Source organism: Trichechus manatus, unplaced genomic scaffold (genome assembly GCF_000243295.1).
Source record: "Trichechus manatus latirostris isolate Lorelei unplaced genomic scaffold, TriManLat1.0 scaffold00122, whole genome shotgun sequence".
NCBI lineage: Eukaryota > Metazoa > Chordata > Mammalia > Sirenia > Trichechidae > Trichechus > Trichechus manatus.
The window spans coordinates 740,347-764,970 of NW_004444058.1; the positions used below are offsets into that span (position 1 = coordinate 740,347).

Consider the following 24,624-nt stretch of genomic DNA (forward strand, 5'->3'; position numbering starts at 1 on the left):
CCTCTCTCGCTGTCGCTGTCCCGTCCCAGCCCCAGCAGCCGTCGGGGACCAGCAGCTGGAGCAGGCTGGTTGGGCACTGATGGGTGGGGAAGCCGAGACTGCATTGGTTGAGCTCTTGGGGAACCATGGCAAAGGAGAGTTTAAAGAAACAAAAGCTGACCCGCCATGTAGAAAAGGGTACCATTTTATCAAACGCCGACAATTTCCAATAGTCTAGGGAACACACTGTCGATTACATGCTGAGGGGGGTCACCTGAAGAGGGGTGACCGTGACCAGCAGCCTTCGCACGGGCCCTGGTCGATGGTGGAGTCACCAGAATCTTCCACACACCCCGGCAGGGCCAAGCGCCCCATAATCTCTTTCCCCTCAGTCTTCTTTCCAATTCCAGCCAGATGCTCGGTTTCATTGTGAGCAGGAAGTGGGTGGTCAGTGCAGATCGGTGTTGGAACTTGAGGTCGATTGTGCAAGGGACCCAGACCGGCCCTCAGCCCAGCAGGGGCAGCGCCCGGCCCAGCTTGAGGTGAAGACACAGTTCGGGACAGTCACCTGAAAATGAGTGTTTTCTTCGCACAATTGTGTGTACACACACGTGTGTGTTCCCAGAGGCCTGCACACGCCCCCAGCTCACGTCTTTGACACCAACACCTAGCTGCTCATTGCTACCCAGAAGCAAAGGACCTCAGGAAATACTTATTGGCAGTCTGTCAGCAAAGCAGACCCTTTTATTGTGAAGGGTCTCTCCCAGAAGAGGGCAGTCCTCAGAAGGACAAGTGGAGCAGTGGGGAGGGTGGCCCCAGTGACCTTAGTCCCCCCATGCCACCACTCCAGGCCGGGGATGAGATTCAGGTCCCCCCACGCTTCTGCTCTGGGCTGGGGGTGAACAGCAGGCTGAGAGCAGGCGGCCAGGCTTGGGTTTTAGTCCAACCGGGCGGCCTCAGCCATGTCTGCCCAGAAGCCCACCTGTAGGGCAGCTCCAGAAGTTACCACCAGGAGATTCAGACTGTCCCTTGGCACTTTGGGGACCCAATAGTGTCTGCTGGGGTGGGTGAAGGTCTGAGACGTCCCTTTGGAACAGCACCTGGCTGCAGGGCAGATCTTGCTGCCTCCCTGGGCACAGTCCAGAGGCCCTGCCTCCGGAGGGCAGTTTTTGACAAAAAGGGTGAGGAGCGAGACCCAGGCTCCCCAGGGCTTCCGCCATAAGTGCCCGCTCCCACACGTCTGGCACGTCCCGTGGTCTGGTGGCCTCAGTGGATCTCGCCCTCCGTGAGCTCCTCCTTGATGGCCTGTCTTCTGGCCTTGCAGTCCGGAAGGTCGAAGCCAAAGTCGGCCCAGTCATCGGGGCCGGCAGGCCCAGTGCGCCCAGGGATAGTGATGGTGTGGCGCACACGGAAGTGCACAGCCTCCATGACCCGCTGCCGCTGCAGCTCACCCGTGCCACCCACCGCAAGGGTGGCCGCTGCATTGCTGCTGGCACGGATCAGCTGCTGCGCACCGCCATAGTCGTGGCCTTGCTTCAGGTCCTGGAGGCCCCGCCAGATGGTCATCCGGTACTGGTCCGGGATCTTCAGGGCCCCGAGGTCCTGCAAGGGCAACGGCACCATGAGGGGGCCAGAGTGGGACAGGCCACCCTTGTGCCCTAGGCCATGAGGCGGCCAAGGGCCCCTTGGGGCTGGCGAGGACCCTAGGCTTAGAACTCACTGTCGCCCTGGACCTCAGTGGAGCGGGGGGTTGGTCTGGAGGAAGTGGGAAGCACTTCAGGTTCGGAGGGATCTGGGAGGAGGGCAGGTCTGGACCCACCTTACCAGGGGGACCCTGGCCAGAGCTGGCCGAGAGCAGAGAAGTGACGTTTACAGGGGTGGAGAGGTAGAGGGGCGAGAGCAGAAGTCACTAGGGGCTGTATGGGTTGGGCATGTCCCAGTAGGAATGGTGGGCAGGCTCACTGAGCACCCATGGCAGGCCGGAGGCCACCTGCCCCCTGCCCCAGAGCTTGGCAGCCCGGCAGCCTGCCTTTGGAAGCGCACTCCGACCTCACTCCCAGCCCCAACACAGACGCCAGAAGCACATGCATCACGCTGGGGGAGACGAGGTTCACACTGCACTCAGGTAGGCCAGCAGTGCTGAGTCCCTGGCCATGGGTCACTGGGGGCGGTGCACAGGGACAGTGTTAGTAGCACATACACAGTGGTCACCCCGATTTAGCTGCTCCACCTTGGGGAGGGCCAGGCTGAGCAGCTGGCTCCAGCCCCTCTGACAACCTGAGTCTCTGGGGCCCGAGGCCCTGGGCTGGAATGAGCAGGAGGAGCTGGGGCAGGGAGAAGGGCTGCAGGGGGCCCAAGGGATTGAGCTGCAATCCCCAGGGGCCACTAGCCTAACAGCTGGGTGTCCTGATTTCTCAAAGCTGGCCTGACAGTGAGTCATGGCTCAAGGCGAGCCAAGGCTACAAGCAAAGTAAGTCCTTCCCATGTTGGAAATAACAGGCCAGTATCCTCAAGTGGCACAGTGGTTAAGAGCTCGGCTGCTAAGCCAAAGGTCAGCAGTTGGAATCCACCAGCTGCTCCTTGGAAACTCTATGGAGAGTTCTACTCTGTCCTATAGGGTCACTATGTATTGGAATCAACTCAACGGCAATGAGTTTGTTTGTTTTTTTGGGTGGTGCAAATGATTAATGTGCTGGGCTCTTAACCAACAGGTTGGAGGTTTGAGCCCATCCAGAGTCCCCTGAAAGGCCTGAAAAATCAGCCATTGAAAACCCCGTGGAGCACAGTTATACTCTACACTCCGGGGTGGCCATGAGTTGGAGTTGACCTGACAGCAACTGGTTTATTTAACCTAAAGAGGAACCAGGAGGCGTCCAGTTCTCATGTGTATGATAGGCTATAGGACCCTTTTCTGGGCCTCAGTTTCCCCCCAGGTAAAGTGGTACTGACATGGTCCGGTGCCAAGCTCCCCCTAGCTCTTACAATCTATGATTCTCTGCCTTGGGGACAGCAGCCCCATAAAAATCAAAGGCAGAGTGGCCGCCGGGGGCCAAGATGCTGGCACGGGAGGAAAGCCTCAAGTCCAGGTGACGGTCCCGCCACGGGAGGCCTGAGTGTGCCCCACCCGGCCTGCTGCCCAGTCAGCTGCACTCCTGAACCTCGCCAGAGTGACTTCAGAAGGTGCATGCTGACGCTGTGGACTCTGACTGCTTGTGGGGAGAACTTCCCAAGTGTCCCAGCTTCCCCTCACACTGGAAAGAACAGGGATTGGGAGCAGATAACCGGGAAGGAGGAGACACTCTTTGCCACCTTTTGGGGTGGGGGCTGCCCAGTGGTGGGGGAGCCGCGGGCATTTACCTCAATCGTGAGGTTCTGCAGGTGGTAAATGTTCTGTAACCCCTGCGAGGTGAAATAGTCGATGCAGTTGGGACACCCCAAGCCTGTTAGAAAACTGCAGAGAGAGTTTGAAAGATAAAGTGGTGTTAGTGTCCACGCCCACACTCGGCGTGGGCATGCTCCTCCTCCAAGTGGCCCAGCCAGGCGGGCACTTCCCCGCACACGGCGACTCTGGCAGAGCTGTGGCCCTCCCGGACAGATGTTCGCACAACCCATGGCACGCCCACGAAGCAACCCCCGGCTCTGTGCTTTTCTTCTTTCTAAGCAAACTGTAAGAAGCCCCGATGGCAAAATAGTTAAGCCCTCGGCTATTAACCAAAAGGTTGGCAGTTCCAACCCACTCAGTGGCTCTAAGGGAGAAAAACCTGGAGATCTGCTCCCATAAAGATTACAGCCTAGAAAACCCTGTGGGGCAGCTCTACTCTGTCATATAGGGTCACTGGGAGTTGGAATTAATTCCTCGGCAGCTAACAACAAGCAGACTGTCGCCCTCATACCTACTCTTGGCATGTCACTGTCTGCCTCTGCCGTTGAGTTGGCAGAGTGATTACACACCAGAGGACGGGGGCATGCAGGGATAGCCAGGGGGCGGTGCTGAAGGCCAGCTGACCAGGAGCCACAGATAGACCGAGGTTAGTGGACACAGCAACAGCACAGGGTGCCTGCCAGCCTGGGCCCAGCAGCAGCCTGCTTACCTGACGAGGCTGGGGTCTGCGTGGTAGGGGGGTGGCGGGGTGCAGTGGGACCCCGAGACCATGGGCTGTGAGCTGTGGACACCGTTCATCTCGCCATTGGATGGCATCGGGTGGCTGTGGTTGTTGAGCATCCCCGGGCCTGGACGAGAGGTGGACTGTCAGAGTGAGCCAGCCTGCGCGTCCCGTGCAGGCTCTGCCCAGGCTTGACACCATGGAAGCAGAGGGGCGGCGGTCAAGCGCTCTGGGGCTGGAGTCAGGGCTGGCTTCAAGAACCCGAGCACCACTCCTGTTGGTCGGAGACTGGAGCACGGGCTTCAAGGTGTCGCTTCAGCCTCCCCACACAAGATGTGGGGATGAGGTGCTGAGAGCCTTGCCCGGCCCCTGAGAGTGGTCCTCATGAACACTTGTTGAGTGTTCACCTTGCTCTGGGGGTCCAATGTAGGGGGGCTCAGGCCGCACCCAGAAAACGCTGCTCATGGCACTGGTAACATGGCAGGCTGTGCCCACAGGAGCCCTTCCTGGGGGCCCCTGTTCCTTCCCCACCTGCACACTGGGCACTGCACGTGGCCTCTGATAAGCGCTCCCCCCCCCGCCCCCGCATCGTCTCATCCCCACCACAGGGCATCTGGCACCTTCACTGCCGTTTTGCCAGTTCAGAAATCATCCCGGGGTCCCTTGGCCACCAAGAGGTGGGGCCAGGGTGTGACACACATGTCCTTCCCTGTGCCACCCTCTGGTCCCACGGACACGGGCCTCCTGGGGGGCAGTGAACAGGGCTGACCCCATGGGCTGAGCTCCCTGTCCTCAGGCCAGAGCGGGTGGAGGGAGGTCGAGGCCTGAGTGCCAGGCATGAACTTGGCAGAACTCGGGTCTCCCCATCGCCCAGGCACCCCCTGGAGAGACTCACCCACAGGCCCCAGGCTGGGCCCAGCTGCCGAGCCATGCGGGGGTGGCTGGCCCACCAGCTGGTTGACGGAGGGCAGTTTGCCGGCGCCGCCATGCCCCTTGCCCATGGGTGACAGGACAGGCCCATAAGCCGGGGGCTGCAGGTGGCTCCTGCTCGGAAAGTGACAGCACATTGGTCAAACGTCAGTGCTGTGGCTTCTCCAGTGCTCCCTCTGCTGATACCCACAGTGCCCTGTGTGGCTGGCAGATGGAGACCCCAGCCCCAAGCCAAGACACCCGGGGGGGCTCCCTCCTCACCCTGCCTGCCCCATGTAAGCCTGCGCCTTCCCTCCAGCCTGTGCTCGAGGGAAAGCCCAACAGGGTGGGGTAGGGGCTGGGAGGGGCTCTGGCTCCTGGTCTGTGTGTGAAGTCATCTGGCCGCTCCCTTCCCCTTGGGGTCAGCCCTGTGCCAGCCTAGGAGGTCCCTGCCTCAAGCTGCTCCCAGGGCTGCAGGACCCAGAAAGAGAGGTGAGCTGATGGCTGTGCAGCAGCACCCAGGGCAGCCCATGCCCAGGAAAGGCTTCCTGGTGGTGGTGGGGGGATCCTGTGTGGCCCTCTGAGTCCCGCCCCCCACCCCCCGCCGCACACACTGCTATCCCGGGGTGGCTGGCCCTCCTGGCTTTCTCCCTGCTGCATCAACCTCCCCTGCCCCCGATGGGTGCTGGGCCCGATGATGTGCTGGCCAAGGTGGACGCAGTGGCGAGGACTGGGCTGTACTCACGGCCTCTGCAGGAGCTGTTGCTGCTGTTGTCGGTACGAATCCACCAGCTGCTGCGGCACCAGCTCCGTCAGCTCCAGGCCCTCCTTGATCTTCATCAGGATCTCGAAGTTCTCCCGGCCCCGCACCTGAGAGAGGGCCAGGCCTTTGCCGGCTGCACACAGATGCTGCCTGCCCGAGACCCTCTGTGGGTGCAGGCAGCCACAGCCTCGGGAGGACCCTGGCTGGCAGCACACAGCCACTCCTTCCATGGGGCTCCCTAGCACCGGGGGCCCCGTCCCCTATTCCCTGGGAGCAGGCCAGGCCACAGCCCCTGTCCTAGGGATGAGTGCCAGTCTCCCCAAGCAGAACATGCCCCACCCAGTCCTGCCTTTGCCCACTACCCTCACCACCCCTCCCCCAGCACTGAGAACAATGGGTGCTGGGGAGCAGGGGCGCTCAGCAAATACAGGGTTTTAAAATGAGGGACTCATTCTCGAATGACTCAAGCAATAAACAGCTCCTGATTGACGACAGGCCTGTCAGAGCAGCAGGTGTCAGTCACCAGGGGAGGGGCCGCACAGATGAGGGATGCACACATGGGGCAGTGGGTGGCCCGCGCTAGGTGAGCCTGATGCGATTCCTGACGGGCCTTGGGGGATCTGCATGTTCCCTGTCTCAGGTTTGTGTGACTTAGGGCTGCTGATTCTTGGGACCCCGCTCCCACTGTGTCTACCAGGCCTGACTCTGAGCTGGCACTTCCTTCCATGCCTCCCTTCAGACCCTGAGCCTCAGCTCTCAGAAGTGTGGGGCTGCCCTGGTGGCCAGAGGCAGGACCAAGGCCCTTCTTCCCCAGCCCCACGGCTGAGTGTGCTCACGGGCATGTAGTATATGTCCTCATCCCCATGCCGCCTCTTCTTCATGTTGACCCCCAGAGAGGGGATGGCTGGGGAGCTCTGCTTGAATGCTGGAAAGAAGGAAGGAGAGGCTGAGTTAGTGGTCAGAGGAGGTGAGAGAGGCCATGTGCAGGGGGCTGGGTGGGCGGGGCTAGGCCCATCAGGTGGGCGGGCACAGCTCATGGACCTCCAGCTCCAGAGATAGTTAACTCCACGGTAGGCAAACCCCTCGGCTGCCCACGATGGACACCCAGCCCTGATGGCGGCTGCCAGCTGGAGCTGGGCAGGGGGCAGCCACAGGCAGTGGCCTCAGAGGGGCCTGAGACCAGGGGACCAGCAGGCCTTTCATCACAGTGGTCCTGTCTAGGGCTGTGCTCACTCAGCTCAGCGGGAGGTCTCGGCCTCCCCTGGACGCAGGCTCGAGCCACCCCGGCCGTCATTTCACTGCCCCCCATGGCAGGCCCCACCAGGTTCTGGTGTCCCAGCCCCAAGGCCCGCTCACTGCGTTTGCTGGCTGCCCCGCTTTTCGCAGCACTCTCGTTCAGCGCCTGCTGCTCGCGGAAATGGTCCTCGTCGGCCTTGCGGTCGCGGCCTGGACAAGCACAGATGCGGCCCTCAAAGGACCGGCGGCCCAGCACCTGTCCACTGCGGGGCAGGCACAGTTGGAACTGTGAACCTCTGGGCCCGCCCTCAACCCTGCCTACTCCCCAGCCCTGCAGACCCTACAGGGTGGGTTTGATGGTGGAGGAGCCAGGGCTGAGTGCCCAGCGAGGGGAGCAGGAGCTTCCAGCTAGAGGGAGCCAATGCTCAGAAGGCCAAAAGGCTCCTCTGAGACATCAGCCCGGACTCCAGGCCTTGCCTCCATCCCAGCCCCAGCTCCCACCCAAGCAGCCCCTGCAGGCTGGGAGGATGCCCTTCCCTTGAAGCCACAAGGCCTGATGGCCATAGCAAAATAACATATAGGGTTCCTTCCCCAAACTCACCTCCAGGGCTCAGGCACCAGCCTTTAGCCTTGGCTTCCGTGTCCCCGTGTCAAGCCCCCCGGTAGCACTGGCCCAAGTCCCCACCCTACCCCCATGTGCCAGTAGACTCACTCCCGGGTCTCCAGGGTGATGATGATGAGGATGGGCCGCCGGTTCATGCCCCCCACACAGCTGCTGTTGCACATGAAGTTGTACAGGATAGTGGTGAATTCTGTCCCCACCTGCACACCAGGAGGTAGGAAAAGGGCTATAGTGTCAGTGCATAGGCCCCAGCATATGGAGGCTCCTAGGCTGGGAAGCCCCAGTCCCCACATCTAGTCCTGGCTGTGGCTGGACATGGGGGAGGTGGGACCAAGGCCTTTCTCTGTGCCTTCTGTCATCCATCCATCCACCCACCCACCCAACCATCCATCCATCTCATTCACCCATCCAACCATCCATCCATCCCACCCATCCATCATTATCCATCCAGCCATCCATCTAATCAATCCACTAATTCTTTCATCCATCCATCCATTTTACCCATGCATCCATCCATTCTTCCAACCATCTGTCCATCAACCATCCAATCCATCCATGGATCCACCCATCCATCCATCTAATCAACCCACTAATCCATCCATCCATCTATCCATTCATCCATCCCTCCATCCACACAGTACACTGAATGCCAAGCACTGTGCTGGTTCTGGGTACTGAGAAGGCTCAGGTCTGGTTTTTGTTTCAGGTAGCTATGGTGCTGTGATCTCATTAGGTCCTACGAGCTTGTTGCTCCGACCATCTCCCCTGACAAAGGTTGGAGGACAAGCTCCTGAGCTGTGTTTGGCGGGCATGTGCACAGGCCTCTGTGGGCGCACGTGTGTTGCACACTGTGAGCTCTTCCAGAGTGCCAGTGCTGCTCTGGTGGAGGGTGGAACTAGAGCTGTTCGAGGTGTAACCCGCCCCCACCCCAGCACCCACTCCAGGGAGGAAGTGGGGCTTGGCGAGGGTGAGGAATGCAGTTGTGGCAGAGCTAGGACGTGGGCCTGGAACTCGTGACCAGACCACTGGTTGTCTGGGGACCACTGAACAGGCAGTTTTCACTGTCTCCTTTGGTCAAGGTGTGGAAACTAGTCATGGGTTTGGGAACACCCTGGCCTTTCACAGAACTGCCACTAGGCGGCAAGAGAGCCCTGCTTTCCCGGAGACAGATCAGGCATAGGTGAAGATAGGATGCAGGGGAAGGGGGAGGCAGGGCAGCCTTGGGCGGGAGGGCATGGTGTGGTCAGACCCTAGTCCCACAGACAGAAAGGGCTGATGTCAGACCTGTGGGATTGGAGCCAAGGGGGGCCTGGGAAACCAGGTACAGGGGTGAGAGGCAAGGGGGCCTTGGGGAACTAGGTACAGGAAAGTTGGGGGCTCGATGTCTTGTCCTCTCTGGGAAGCCTGGCCCACTGGGCTGGCTGATCCCACCTCTATCCTGGCACCCCCATCCCACCATCAACTCTGCAGGATCTCAGAACCTCTACTTCTCTCCACCTCTAGTCTCTCATCCCACTGGGCCCTGCACCAGCTCCAGAATAGTGTCCTCCAAGCCCTGGAAACTTCCGCTGCCTCAGGTCAAAGGCTAGACCCCCCCACAGCTTCTCTGTGCCCCACCCACATCTTGCAGCCCCTTCTCCTGCAGTCTTCACCTTAAGGCCTTTGCACATGCTGCGCCCCCCAGAAGCGGTTCTCTCTTGTCTCCCACGATCCTTCCACCCAGCCCTGGGGAGCTCCTACCTGTGGGGGCTCGTAGGGCACCATGACGCTCTGCCTGCCCGTGACAGGGTCATCCACGTACTGCGAGAGGTTGTTGCCCTCCACGCGGATGAGGTGGCTGGCAGGGGCTGACTGTCCTGCAGGGAGGGCGCCACTTCAGGGAGGAGCCTGGCCCCCTGTCACCCTTGACTGGGGCACACTGCAGCAGACTGCCCCCCCAACCCTGTCCATCAGCCTCCCCAGGTGGGACCTTGGGAGCTGAGCTCAGGGCCCTGCTTTCCAGCTCCCCTGCTGACACCCGGGGTGGCCCCTAGGCCTTGCCAGGCTTGCTGGCAGAGAGGAGTCGCCCCACGCAGTATCACGGTCCCAGAAGGTCTGCCTGCCCCATACCCATCTCAGACCATTGACCCTGCCCTGGAGGGAGGCAATCCTGTGGGTACGGCACTCGAGGCCTGTCAGAGCAGGAGGGCCAGGCCACAGGTGTGGTCAGCTGGCCATAACACAAGGAAGGACCGGGGGCCCTGCAGGGTGCCCAAAGCCCCCTCCCAGTAATGGCTCAGCCTGGACTTGAAGACCCTTTCACGGGTGCCTGCTGCCTTTCCGTCAGAGGCCCGGGCCAGCACCCCTTCCCAGCTGGGGTGCTGTGCCACTGGGACCCCTGTGACGGGTGGGGCCTCACCTTCATTGAAGTCCCTCCCCAGCTCATGGTTGGGGCAGCGCTTCACGACCTCAGTCACGTGCTCCGCCTTCTTGTAGACAGGCATGGCACGGACGGCAGTGCCGGGAGGTGGGGGCGCGGACACCTTCATCTGGATGGGGCACGTCTTGGCGATCTGGCAGTAGAGCTTCTTCAACAGGGGGGAGTACTGCGGGGGGAGGGACGGGTGGGGTGAGGTTGGCGGCCCCGACCCCACACTCTGCCCAGGTGGTACCCCTACCCCTGGGATATTTGCCCAGCCACCAGGATGCAGTCAGGAACCCCTTCCTCGGGCTACTCCTTCCCTCCGTTGGCCCCTCCAGGACTGTATTCCCAGGCACCCCCTCAGCACCCAGCTGGCCAGCTCGAGCTCTGAGATAGCAGTGGCTGCCGTGCCAGCTAGGCCAGCCACCAACGGGCCCACCTCCTTCCACCCCCAGCTGGCAAAGATGGGGGCGGCCTTTGTTCAAGGAAACCAGAGCCTGGACACAGGCTGCTCAAAGGTCAGGCGAGGACTTGAGTCCCCCGGGTTCTGTGTCCCAGGGAGTTGGGGCTGTGAACAGTTCCCTCCTATCTTGGAGATGGGTGACTAACTTATCGTTTGGGAGGAAGGGGATAACATTAACAATGATATGGACAGGGGAGGCCAGCGGTCACCCCCAACCCCAGAAAGCAGGAGTGACCCCACATGGGGGCCCTGGGTGACAGCAACCAGGAGGCTGCTCCTCCCATAGCCAGTGGGCAGGTGGTGGCAGCTCTTCCCTGTGCCAGCACCCTGGACGGTGAGAGTGACACGGGGACAAGGGACGGAGAGGAGGTTACCAGGCTCCTCTGAGGCCTGGGAGCAGCCTAGATGGTGAGCATTTATGGAGTGTCTCCTGTGTGTAGGGCGCACACATCCCTGGAATTCTGATGCCTGGAGGACAAGGGGCTAGCTCTATTCCTCTTCTCTGTCGTCAGTAATACCCAGCAAATAGAGGCATGCAGCTGGTACTTGATAAATGCACATTGGCTCCATACTTTGCTGCACAGAACACAAAGGATCCTCCAGCACTACGGGAGCCTGTCCACGCCCAGGGCAGCAGTAGCCCAGGCCAAAGCAAACGCTAGGTGCTGATTTAATGCACAGCCCTCATATCCATAAACAAGTGAGGACTAAGAACAAGTCCCTGACTCTAAGGCAATTATGCAATTTGTCCAGTGATAGCAGGGAGATGCTCGGAGACCTCAGTGTGAGGGGCCAACCAGGAGGGCTTCCTGGAGGAGAAAGCCCAGGGGAATGCTGGACCTCATCTGGACTGCAGAGACCTGAACACGCTAGTGGCATGGGATTCACTGTGCAAGGATTCAGGGAGCCATCTACCCCTGCAGCATCTGTTGAACACCTACTGTTTTCCAGGCCCCGGGTGGGAGCCTCCTCAACTCCCCAAAATCCCAGACTAATCAGAGGCTTCCCCCCACCAGGCTCAGGTGGTTCTACCACCAGGTGCCACCTCGAAGGCCATGGAGCACCAGAGGCCAAGCAGAGGTTGGGGCTCCGCTGTGACCAGCGGGATGGGGGACTTCTGGAGCCAATGGTGTTTTCCAGAGGGTCCGCCCACCCCGCAGAGTCTGCCGTGCCCCCAGGTGTAGTTTGTCCACTTGTCTGCTGAGGCACCCGGTGAGCCAAGGCCACCTGGGGCACTGGCGAGGGCCTACAGAGGACCCCAAGAAAGAGACCTGCCTTCGTCCCTGGGGGGTAGGTAGACCGACCCTCCAGCACAGGCCTGGCCTGAGGAGGGGGGGTGCAGGAAGGAATCAGTTCCCAGTCAGAGGGGCAGCAGGAGGAGGCCCAGCCTTTGGGGTCTGACGACTTGAGGTCCCAGGCTCAGAGCACAGTGACTAGGAGTCACACTATGAACAGAGCCCAGGGCCTGGAGGCACCCAGCTCATGTCAGCTGGTGTCACCGTAACGCCATTCTCGTTATTAGGTAGATGGTAAGAAATGGTGATTGGTCCGGACTGTTACCCCAGCAGCTGTCCAAAGATGAAGTAGAGGAGACAGGGAGGGTCAGAGCTGAATTGGGGTGGGGGGCTCCAGACCTCTCCCTGGGCTGACCCCCCACAGGCCCCATCCGCCTCTGTCCTAGTGGTGGCCGAGGTGGTAGATGGGGGGTCATCATGGCTGGCCAAGGTCAAAGGGCTCAGAGCGGGCTGCATTCCTAAGAAAAAAAAGGGGCGGCCTTGCTCACAGCCACGTTCCGACAGGGATGCAGCTGGGTTCCGGGTGTAGTCGTGCCCGCGGGGAGGCGTCCACAGCCTGCCTGGCTCCCTGGTGACCCGTGGAGTCTGAATGCGGTGGGGCTTCAAAGCCCCTGCCCGGCCCAAGCCCTTCCCCTCAGAGCTGCCTCCTTCCCACCCCAAGCCGAGAGCTCTGTTTCCACTGGCCGGCCCCCTGGGGAGGGCAGTGCCAATGGCTTGGGAAGCCCGGCTCCCGCTTTCCCTGGCGGCCAGGCAGCTCTGCTTCATTTCACAGACGAGCACATCCGGGTCCCTGCTGGTGCCTGGTCCCATCACCCTGGGCGGGGCGGATCAGCAGTCCCTCAAAACCGGGAGGAGGGGCGTCCCAGCCCGGGTACAGGGTGCAGGGTGCAGATGTAGCCCCCCACCCCCTCACTGTGTGGCCCCAGATGGGCGGATAGCGAGGGCTCGTGTGTCTGGACTTCTGGCTGAGAAGGTCACAGGAAAAACCAGCGACCCCATGGAAAGACGGAAGCGCGCTAGGCCGAGGTCAGGACGCTCCATAGGCGTCTGCCCCGCCCCGAGGAGCCGCCGAGCGCCCCGCCCACCTGCCGGCTGCGGCGGCGCCGGGAGCTGTCCTTGGTACCGCGTCGCTCTTCCCCACTCTGTGCAGCCCCAGGCTTCCTAGCCAGAGGAGTGCGGCTTGAGTGCAAGAGGGGCAGATTCCAGGCTCAGGACGTGAGGGGCTGGCACAGTCCGGTGTCACCACTCTCACTCAAACCAGGGTTCCCCTGGCTGCAGAGGCTTAGCGTGGATAGGGGGGCACCGCCCTCAGTCCATGGAGCCCCCCAAGCACCATGAGCAAGGCCACCACAGGTCCTGGGCGGCCCCACTCCCCACAGGTGTCCCAGCCCAGTGCTGCCTGGGCGGGCTGCTCAAGTGGCCTTGGGGGCACACACTTGCGTGGTCAGCCCCCAACTCTTGGTGAGGGGTTCAACCCAGGACGGAGCCCTGGAATAGGAAGGAGTCCCTCCCAGAGAGCCAGACCTCAGACCAGAGGTGTGGGCCCCTCTCCCTCCTCTGGCTACCTGGGGCCTGGGACTGGAAGAAAATGAGATGGGAGACAGGGCTCCTGGGTCCCTTTCCATTCTGTGGAAGAGGTCACGTGCATATGCTGCCTCCCTCCTGCCCCGTTCTTTCCTAGAACCGCTAGATGGATGTGTTTCAACAGATTCCGAGCTGATAAAATCTTATTTATCTTCGGCTGTTGACACAGAACCGTCTAGACTTGTCTGCTTCAGGATGCGTGTGCTTCTTGGTACTTGCAGGAAATGATTTGCCCAAACACTGATGTGTGCCCATCACCCCCCGCTTCTCTCTTGGGATGCCCTCCCCTTCCCACCTCCTCCAGCCTCTCCTCCACCCCGCCCTGTCCAAGATGGGCTCAGCCTGGCTGGAAGCCCCGAGGCTGGTGGCCTGGAGGGTGGTGAGAGGGTGGTGGGCAGGCAGGCGCAGGAGCACAGGGGCTGTTAATTTCCTCGCCCATTCCTGGCAGCTGGGGTGCCCGGCGCAGGCAGGTCTGGGCAGGAGGACAGTGGAGAGGTGATAATAACTTGTCTGTCAATTTCCCGGGACGTGTAGCATCTTGCAAACCGCAAATACCGTTAACCAGCTTGGGTGAATCTGTTACAACAGATTCTGGAAGACGTGGCCTGCAGTGGGAGCTTTTTTTTTTAAATGATTTTTTTTTTATAGCCTACTTTTATCCACTTTCCCTGAGCACGTGTGTGTGTGCGCGCGCATGTATATTTAGAGCCACAGTCTTCACCTGCTTTGGGTCACAGCCCCATTTGAGGACTTCCTCAAGGTCACAGGCTCTCTCTCCCTAGAAAAGTTCCCATAGCAACCCATACAACGGTTGGTGTGGAGTTCTGTGGGCTCACACACCAACCCCCCAAAACTCACACAGGGACCCAGGCCAACAATCCCTGGTTTAAAGCCCTCCCACCGGGTCCTTTTTTCCCTCCAGGAGAGGAGGGCCCTCTGGGGGACACATCCTTGGGAACACTACCTCATTCTCCCCCAGCACAGGGTCCTCTTATGGTGCACCCTTTCATTGCCACACCTACTCCTTCCCTCGGAGTGGGGCTCAAGCCTCCAGGGGCAGGAGGCCCGATGGGCAGGAGGCCTGGCTTGCCCCAGACCTGCAGGGGCAGTGGTCTGTACTCCGCTACCGAAACGCTGCATGACAGCCCCAAGTCCTGAGTGTTGTCCTGAGCCCTGCCTCAGAGGGCTGTGTCCACTTCAATGAGACTATTATGCAAAGTGCCTGTGAGAGGCTGGCACACAGCCGGTGTCACCACTCTCACCCAAGCCAGGGCTTCCCACGATGCAGAGGTGGGCGCTGTCCTTGTCCTTGGAAAACACACACCCGGGCAGGTGACACCTCCATCTGAGCCTTATTCTGTGGCCCAGGCACCCCCTCTGGCTTTCTCTAGACCCTGAGGGGGGCCGTGGGGGCGGAGAGGTAAGCAGGGCCATCCTTGGAGTCCTTGGGGGCAGGGCTGGGCTGGCAGGGAGCCTGGGGGCTGGTATCAGCAACAGCCCCCTCCTCCCACTTGGAGGCCCCAACCAGGGCCGTGCCTGAAGCATCCCCCTCAGCCTCCACCTCCCCCTGCGGTTCCACACTGGGCTTCCTGTGCCCGCAGGCCTGGGTCTGACCCTGCCAGCAGCAGAAGGTGGCTAGGGCCAGGCATTCCCTCCGATCTCTCCTCTGGACTCTGGCCCGTGGAGAGAAAGCTCTGGCACAGGACCCAGCGGGCAGGACTGTGGGCAGCAGGCAACAGAAAACTGCCCCACACGGGGGAAAGTGGGGAGGCCAGAGACCAGTGGCTCTGCTCACTATGGGGAGGGCCCTTCGACTACTGGGGAAGACAGCCCCCTACTGCCCTTGCCCACACCCTGCTCTGTGACCTCAACAAGAAGTCAGAACCAACTGAGAGGTCTGTGGTCAGCCATGGGGATGGGCAGGACCCTGGGGTCGCCGAGGCACCTTCTGCTCACAGGATAGCCTTGGAGCCTCCAACTGACCATGGGCACCCCACTTTGGACACTGACGTCAGTCCAGAGGCCAGATGGGCCAGCTCCTTCCCTCTGGCCCAGCAGCTTCCCACGGACGGCCTGGGGCTGGAATCTGCTGGCTGGGGAGACTGGGGGGTGGGCTGAGCCCAGGACGGCCTCTCTGGAGGGCAGGTGCTTGTTTGGGTCAGGTCAGCTCCAGCAGAGAGCCCCAGGAGATGGGCCCTGTGGCGTCCGACCTTCGCCTTGTTCCACGGGGCTGCAGGCAGGTCCCTGGATTGGGGCCACCGTTTGAGATGGCCCTACTGGCCAAGGATTGGTGACTTTGGGATGTCTGCTCTAAGTAAACTCCATCCCAGTTAGAAGGAACAGAGCCCACAGTTTCTCGAAGGGGCACAGCTGCTCCCACTCGGTCAGCTAGTGGACACCTGGGGATGGGCAGTTTTCAGCTTTTGAAGAAATAGTTGGCTAGAACCGAAGTTTTCAGTGAACCTTGTAAATAAATAATCAGCAAAGCAGCTGGGGCCAGGAGAGTGCTGGTGTCTAAATATTTGATTCAACTACTGTAGAGAGTGGCGGCTCCCAGTAGGGTCTCAGCGGCCAGCCTGTCTCTCTTTGTTCTCCCTGCAGCCCTGGGAGGCCATGTTGCTGGGCGCCTTCTGCATGTGGAACACCAAGGCGGGAGGAGATGGGTGCCTTGCCTGGGTCACACGGCTGCGGTGGAGGAGGCAGGCCTGGAATCCTAGGGTGACCTTGGGCTTGAGGCTACTGTGTGGCTTCCCCAGGAGTCCCTGGATGGTGCAAACAGTTAACACACTCGGTTGTTAACCGAAAGTTTGGAGGTTCGAGTCCACCCTGAAGTGCCTCAGAAGAAAAGCCTGGAGATCCACCTCTGAAAAATCAGCCACTTAAAACCCTGTGGAGCACAGTTATACTCTGACACACATGGGGTCACCATGAGTCGGAATCGACTCCACTGCAACTGGTGGTTTCCCAAGGAACCTCTCAACTTGGACTTCACTGAGCTCTTAACTTTACAAAAAGGGCTTCTCTGCCTTAAAATGAGCTGAAGCCCTCAGCCTCTGTGGCCCCCTCATAAACCCTGTGCTTGGGAACTCCAGCCTTGACACCACCCCCATCTGAGCCTCACGCTCTCCCCTTATAAAATGGGGAGGATGGACTTTTCTTTGCAGCTCTGACAGCCTGGAATTTTCTGCCCTCTCCCCTTTCTGAGACCCCTAAGACAATCAGCAGGATGCCGAGAGGTGGCTAAAGGCTTCTCCACCAGAGGCAGGGGTCTGGACCAGCCAACCTTGGGGGGGCCTGGGCCTATGACTAACAGGGGTCACAGGGCCCATCCATTAACCTTGAGCTTGAGAAAACCCCAAAGGTGTCCCTCAGTGACTAACCACTGGCCCAGAGGTGGCAGGGACTCACCTGGCTTGGAAGCAAAACCTCAACCCTCTGTTCTGCTGTGACCAACCTCACCCCAGAGTTCTCACATGGTGCCAGGTCCCAGACACTCCTGGGCCCCATCTTGATGTAGTTCTGGTCCCAACTACTAACTGAAAGGTTGATGGTTCAAGCCTACCAGAGGCACCTTGGAAGAAACGCCTGGCTATCTACTTCGGAAAAATCAGCTACTGAAAACCCCATGGAGCACAGTTCTACTCTGACCCATATGAGGTCGCCATGAGCCATAATCAACTTGATAGTTTGGGTTTCTTTCTCGGTAATGTAACTGGGAAGAGGTGGGGGATGGTGCCTGGCACCGGGAGGCCAAGAGAGCCAAGTCTGAGGCCCACCACTCCCAGCTCCTGCTGCTTAGTGCGTTTCCACATTTACTTCAGAGGCTAGTCAGCCCTGGAGCGTTCTCGAGGGATTTTCACTTGTCAATAAAAAGCAAACAACAAGGGTGGCAGCCACGGCCCCTGTGTGTTCACGGGCAGATAGCATCCTACCTGGGGTCAGTGCTGGAGCGCCTTCCCCACAAGGGGGCCTGTTGGCGCACACCAGCTTAGGGCGGGACAGGCAGGGGGACCCAGAGGGGCAAGCCCCTCCTCACCGTCGGTTCACCTGGGGTCCTGAGGTTCCCCCATGGAGCTGGGAGCACCAGGACCATTGGGAAAGCACCCACGGCAGTGCACACAGCTGCATTATGGGAGCCAGGGGTCAGGCTGCCAGCCCAGACCCCGCCCACCATGCAATGGTGCGTGCCTCTTTTAGCCTCAGTTTCCCCATCATACAGTGGGGAGAATACAAGCACCTGCAACAGGGCTGCAATGAGGGTGACGTGCGGTAATGGTCCTGGGTGCTGAGCCCGGCCACCCAGAGCGTCGGCTGCGCGGCATTCGCCGTCAGTGTTAAACCCAACAACCAGCTGCTGTTGCGTCAACCCCTGCTCATGGCGGCCCCTACGTGTCTGAGCAGAACTGTGACCCACAGGCTTTTCAATGCCTGTGACCTTTTGGAAGTAGATCGCCAGGGCTTTCTTCCAAGGCGCCTCCAGGTGGACTCAACCTTCCAATTTTTGGGTTAGCAGCTGAGTGCATTAACCGTTTGCAGCTGTCAATGTTTCTAACCAAAAATTCAGACGCTAGGAAAGTCGTCTCCATTTTGGAAACAAGTCCTAGAAAACATCACTCTTTAAACTCAAACCTATGGAACAGGGCCTATCCTTCAAGGGATTCTCTCTCGTGTCCCCTAAAAGAGCTCAGATGGGGTGGAGCAGAGGCCTTGGTGTCGCCTTCTCCAGGGTCCCCCCAGTCTGGGGAGCACCCACTCGGCTCCTGGGACCCAGCTCTGTCAGCATCTGTGCTGGGGCTGGGAGCCCGGGGACCCAGGAACACAGGGCTGTGGGACCTCCCCCGCCTCACTCAGTGCCCCAAAGGCCAGTTTCCATGACCTCCAGGGGCAGGGTTCCTCCAGGGGCCACAGGTTCTCAGGGGTTGCAGAAAGATGAGGTGACCCCAGCCCACCCCATCTGGGGCCATGAGCCCGGGGCACCGATCCCCACCATGCCAGCCTGCAGGAAGGTCGGTCCCGGCCCGAGGCACCCGGGCCACAGACCAGGCACAATACGAGCAATTGCTTCAATTTCTTCTTAAGTGTTCTCGTTTCCCCTTAATAATCCACATTTCATCTCCACAATAAACATTGTTAGAACCCTTCCCTCAGCTTTAAATACAGATAATTGCCTTTGGTGCCAGTAAAAGGTATTAATTCCACTTATGCATTCCATAAACTTTTAGGATAACGCAATTGATACCACAGTCGTGTTGGGACACCTCTGCTATTATTCTTCTGCTTGCAGAGCTCTGAGGGGCTGGAAAGTTTTCTCCCAGATCCATTAGTATTGACTCAGCCTCATTCCACCCAGGAATCCCCTGCTTCCCTGCCCGCCTTCCACGTGTTCCTCCTGTGGGGAGGGGGTCTCCGAGGGACACTCACACAATTTCACACTCATATACACAAATGAACACACTCACACTCACACGCATGCACACGCACAGAGATTCACATACTCACTTAATCTCATACACTCACACACACGCCTGTATGCAGACACATACACACTCATTCACAACTCACACAGACTCACACATACACATGCACACACAGACACACACTCATTCAATGCACACAGACTCACATACACTTACAGGCTTGCACTCCCACATACGCCTGTACACATACACATGGACACACACACTCATTCACAACACACACACAGACTCACATGCACACAGAGACACACATGCATTCAACACACAGACTCACATACACTCACACTCCAACTCACACACAAACAGATGCACACACACTCACAACACATGCATACAGACTCACACACACAGACACACACTTATTCACCCCCCACATACATTCACCCATTCTTATACATGTTCTCACACACTCACAATCACACACACACACTCACATTCTCACACACACACACTTGCACACACACACACAACACACACACACTCACAAGTCAGGCCCCAGCACAGCTAGAGGTTGTCAGCAGCTATGTCCAGGCTCCCGTCTGTCTGGAGGCCCTGTCTACCAGCTGGGTCATTGCTCCGCTCGCCACCCCCATCATTACACCCGGCCCCTGGGAGGACAGTGTTCTCAGCAGCTGTTGGCAGAGCCACTCATCCTGCCTGGGGGCAGCAGGTCATGCTGGGCCAGGACTCCCAACCACACCATGGCCTTGTGCCTGACCTCAGAGCCCTCCAGAGCCCTGTGAAGACTGAAGACAGTGTTTTCCCTGGCAGGCCTGGCCCAGGGGCAGGAAGAGGCTGGGCTGGGCTGAACAGAGTCAAAACCCACACGGGGTCGGTACAGGAAAGTGCTGCACTCTTTCTCTCTGCTCCATGGGGTCCTGAGGACCGTCTACCACTTAATTGCCAACCCGGGGCAGCTCCCAGGATGGAGAGGCCAACAGGCCCAGAGACCAGGCTGGGACCTGGCAGAGGGCACGTGCTGTGCCCCCCAGACTGCCCAGGGAGCCTTGCCGAGGTCACGCACAGGCCCCAGGCCATCCTTTCCTAGGAAGACTTGAAACATGAATAAAAGGTACTGGTGCCACCATCCTCGGCCTAGCTCCGTCTGTCCATCTATCTATCCGTCCATCCACTTGAGAGCATCAGGTGCCCACCAGATGCCAGGCCCTCATGTGCAGCTCTGTTGGTTCACATTGTCTGACTCCCCGCAAAGCCCCAGTGGGCCCTGGGATGGGACGACCTCGGCTGGGATGGAGGACGCCCAGTCCATGCCCTGAAGAGTCACAAATCCAGGCTCCTGGACCCCACAGCGGCCCTTTACAGACAGGACACCAGAGAGCAGGAGGTGACGCCACAGCCACAGGCCAGCCAGACCCAGGCTAGGACCTCGGCAGGCCCCTCGGGTCCATTCCACCCGCTACGCAGTCCCCGTCTAACTCCAAACTCGAGCCACCACCAGGGCTCTGGTTTACAAGCTCTTGACTGAGCACAAATCCCTTCTCTGGCTACCGATTTACCTTTACACCCAGCTCCTTCTGGACCTTCTGTGGGGAGGACTTGTCAGAACCCTGGGCTGCAACCAGGAAGAAGTGTGCGTGTGTGCGTGTGCATGCATGTGTGTGGCTGTGCATACACGTGTGGTGTGCGCATATGTGTGTGGTGTGTGTGCATGCATGTGTATGGAATGTGCACGTGCGTGTGGTGTGCCACACGCATATGTGGTGTGCGTGTGTGGTATGTGTGCGTGCATGTGTGCAGTGTGTGCATGTGAATGCCTGTGTGGTGTGTGCACATGTGTGTTTATGGCATGCATGCATGCGTGTGGTATGCTCTGTGCATGTGTGCATGCACCCGTATACGTGTGTGATGTGCTGCATGCCTTGTGGTATGTGTGCATACATGCATGCGTGTGCACAGTGCATGTGTGTGCCTGTGGTGTGTATACCTGTGTGCACACACACACATGTCTGTGAGATAAGGGCTCCAGACCCAGTGCCTGAGGAGCGCAGGCGTGAGATCTGAAGTCCGAGGGAAGCTGGCCAGGGCAGAATGCCCAACCGGGTGGGAGACATGCAGGGGACCTCAGCCAGGCAGAGGCCAAAGACCCCATTAACAGCTGTGGCCCCCTGGGAGTGGGTTGGGGTGTTTTTCTCAAGAGAGGAAAGGAACGAAAGCAGCAGTCAACTTGGAACTGTACTTGAGAAAAATATGCATTATCTATCAGTTACCAACTGGCTGGTGTGGTGGGGGCTGTGCGCAGAGGCCAGGGCAGCGAGCCCGATGACAAGCCTGGACAGCACCGCACAGTCGGACCCTGACAACAGTGAGCAGGCGGCCTGCATGTTCTGTCCCGGACTCAAGACAGCCACCCACCTGCCCCCTCCCTGGGCAAGGGAAGGAACACACCAGGGGGTCTTCTCCCAGACAGCCAAGGTGCCAAAAATCTCATTATCAATGTTTGTCCCACCTCCACCCCCTGTATTGATATAAAGGCTGGGGAGGGGGCAGAGCAGGGGCTCAGCAACAGCATCCTCTGTCCCCACCAGCTCCCCTAGAGCCCTAAGGGGGCCCACGCTGGGCAGGGTCTGCTGCCCAGGCATCTGGTGGGGGTCAGAGCTTAGGGTCTGAGCTGCTGGGTGCAGACAAGCCTTCCCTGACCCTTGGTGCTGCCAGCTGGTCCTCAGTCCTGGGCGGGCTACCTCACAGCGCCACTCAGGGCCAGGGCAGTTGGGACCAAACTGCTTGGCCCCAGCCCTGACGCACACACACTTGGGCAGGGAGGCAGCCAAGGGGCACCTGAGTTGGGGGGCACAAGCAGAGGGACAGCTCCCATTCCCTGCCTGAGGACCAGCTCAGACCCTCTGAGGCCCTCCAAGCCCCCTGACATGATAGGGACCCCAACACATGCCCAAACAACATGGGAGGAGGGAAGACAGAGTGCCAGGAATCGCTAGCCAGGCCTCCGTATGGGGAACTGGTCCTGAAACGATCAGGTGACTCAGACCTCAACTGACAGATGTCAGTGTTGGAGCGGGGGCTCCCCCTTAGAAAGGGTGAGTGAACAAGTCAGAATGTGAAACAGGGAGGCCATGAGTCTCTGCTGGGGGTGTGCAGGCATAGGGACCCTCTGTGCTTCCTGACCCGACTCAGGTCCCCCAGGCAGGCCTCAAACCTGCAGTGGAGGGACTGTCCTAAAACCCCCTCCAAGGCAATACAACTACCAAGAGAACCCTCCCAGCAGCTGGCATTTACTGCTGAGCAACCTTGCTCAGGAGGGCCAGGCTCCTTAACAACCCCATTGCAGCCACCACCGCTGCAATAATAATAACAAAGACCCCACATGGTGAAGGCATACCTCGTGCCTGCGATGCTAAGCCCTGTGCTATGTACTTTACAGCATGATTGCCTTTAATCCCAGCAGCATGAGGGAAAGAGTGTTGGAAAAATAATTGACAGGCGAGGAGACTGAAGCATGGGTCTGTAGTACCTGGCCATCGAGTCCTGGCTGAGCCTTAGCGTAAAGATGGGCTGGCGGCCGGGAGTTCCCAGTCAGAGCAAAACCCAGAAGCAATCTGGGCGGGTGGTCTCTGTCCACCTGCAGAGCCAGACCAGCTACCTGTGGCTCCACCCAGACCTCCAGCCACCCAGAAGCATGGGAAAGCCAGGAGCTCCAGCCAGCAGGGTGGTGGAAACAGTGGGACTTGGGTCTTAAAGGGGCAGAGCCTTGGGGCGGGCACCAGCTCAGTGCTCATGAGGGCGTAGACAGGGCCACCCTGGGCCACTCAGCTCCCACCTGTCTCTGCTCCAGGTGGGGCTAGGGTGAGCACCTAGCTGTTACCTGGGGGACAAGGGACTCAGCAGGCAGTGGAGCCTTGAGGAAGACAGGGCACTCCCAATGGTACCCCACATCTGGAACCTCTGACAGGTGGTGGCTGCGCCTCCCACAGCTGGCAGGATGGGGGCCAGGGCAAGGTTCATGCTCCCCCGTGTCAGTAAGCCAGGGGACCAGGAGCCCCTGGAGCTGCTTTCCTGCCACTCAGAGGCGAGCCCGCGGCTTCTGGGGGCTGGGTGTCAGGGCGTGGAGTCTTGGTGTCACCCCAGGGGGTCTGGCAGCCCCTTGCTCTCCCAGCAGCAGTAGGGACAGCGCGGTGCAGTGGTCACGAGCACAGATGCTAAAGTAGGCACTGCCTCCATTCCAGCCCCCACTTACTCTTTGCATAACTTTGAGCAAATTACCTTCTCCCTTCCCCATCGTGCCTCGGTTTCCTCAGCTGTAAATGGGAATAAAAACCGCCCATTAACAGATACAGGTAGTACCCTACTTATGATGTATTCAGGTTAGAACGGACCACACTTTTGACCGTCCGTTTTTTCCTTTGGACATCTTATCATTAGTAATATGTACTACATAAAATGCTGCAGTGCATAATTTGCTGATGTCATCGTATCTGTAAGTTTATATGTAATGTTTCCAACCCCTGAAGACAAATAAAGATCTGATTTATAAAGATACTGATAATAAAAGGAAATAATAATGAAAGCCAAAAAAAAAAAAATATTCAACTTACGTCAGAATCGACTTACGACAGTCATTGGAACGGAACCCCGTCCTGAGCTGGGTACTGCCTGTACTTAAAGCGCCTACACGGTGCCCGGCCCACGGTGAGCGCCATGTGCTCATGGAATGTCATTAATGTCGGCAAGACCTCGACTGTGGGCCAGGCTGCCCCTACAGGCACCGGAGGAAAGACCTGAGTCTGCTGTTGTGATGGTTCCACCTTTGCCGTTCCCTGTCTCATGCCAATGCTTGGCAATGACCACTTAGAGACAGTGGGAGGAGCAAAGCCCAGCCTTGCTGCCTGGAGGAGGTGGCCCCTTGGACCCAGGTGCTATTTTCCAATGGCTCCCAGCCCACCCAAGTAGGATTTCAAATTGGAGCTTCCCCTGAGCACAGGCAAGCTGGGGAGAGTCTGGTGAAGGCAAGCTGGCGGGGGCGTCCCTTGCCCCAAGCACCTCGCGGCCAGCTGCGTCCATCCTCCGGGATCCTTGTGGGAGGCTGGCCAACTCTGGCCACGTGTCCGAGGGTGGCACACCCAGAGCGCCCAGCCCAGATCCGCCTCCTGCCTGGCGCCCCTCTCCGCCCCGCTGAGCGGACAGCCTCTGCGGACAGCACTGGCCCACCACCACCCTCCCACCTGCGCCTGCCGGATGCCCCTGGAGGCGCAGCACACTCACCGTCCAGGTGGCGGACTTGGCTGTGCTCGACTGCTGGAAGGTAACCTCGAAGTGGTGGGGGCCAGGGTAGTCGGTGTTGGAGGGGATGACAGGCGCAGGCGACATGGTGTCGAAGGTGGAGCTGGGCTGCGCGTAGGGCGAGTGGGTGGGCACGCTGGCGGCGTGCTCTGGGGTGTAGGGGCTGGCTGGGGCCGCGCGGCTGCTCATCTGGTCCATGGTGCTGCTGAGCAGATTAAACTGGGACTGGCGGGAGGGGGAGGGAGGGGAGAGACAAACAGTCAGGCTGAGCGGGGAGCCGCCCGGGCCCCCCCAGGTGTCCGGTTACAGGAGCCTTAAAGGGCCAGCCCGCTCAAGTCATCCCAAACATTTCCTTGGGCGCCCCCCCAACAGGTCACGACTTGTGCCTGTGCCTGATGAACCGACAGTCACCTCGCCCCCCTCCACCAGCCGCCCCCCTCCACCAGCCGTCCCATGCTGCCAGGATTTCTGGGGATCCACCGAGCTGGGGAGGGGAGGAAGCAGGGTTTTGCGCACCTGGAGGGGGACTGTCCGGAGGC

General features: G+C 59.4%; 1 protein-coding gene across 3 annotated transcripts in view; it reads right to left on the bottom strand.

Moving 5' to 3' along the window:
* Positions 1-1,245: 1,245 nt before the first annotated feature.
* TP73 (tumor protein p73) overlaps positions 1,246-24,624 on the bottom strand; it is a 49,421-nt gene continuing 26,042 nt past the window's right edge. The window contains exons 3-13 of one of the 3 annotated variants that reach the window (XM_004384309.1): positions 24,068-24,310; positions 10,011-10,197; positions 9,353-9,468; positions 7,703-7,812; positions 7,111-7,253; positions 6,591-6,679; positions 5,737-5,861; positions 4,978-5,126; positions 4,071-4,209; positions 3,337-3,430; positions 1,246-1,581 (exon numbers count right to left, since the gene is read on the bottom strand). In XM_004384309.1, the coding sequence (XP_004384366.1) occupies positions 1,246-1,581; positions 3,337-3,430; positions 4,071-4,209; positions 4,978-5,126; positions 5,737-5,861; positions 6,591-6,679; positions 7,111-7,253; positions 7,703-7,812; positions 9,353-9,468; positions 10,011-10,197; positions 24,068-24,310 (1,731 nt within the window). The remainder of the gene's footprint in view (positions 1,582-3,336; positions 3,431-4,070; positions 4,210-4,977; positions 5,127-5,736; positions 5,862-6,590; positions 6,680-7,110; positions 7,254-7,702; positions 7,813-9,352; positions 9,469-10,010; positions 10,198-24,067; positions 24,311-24,624) is intronic. The other 2 variants (XM_004384311.1, XM_004384310.1) reach the window with 2 other exon arrangements.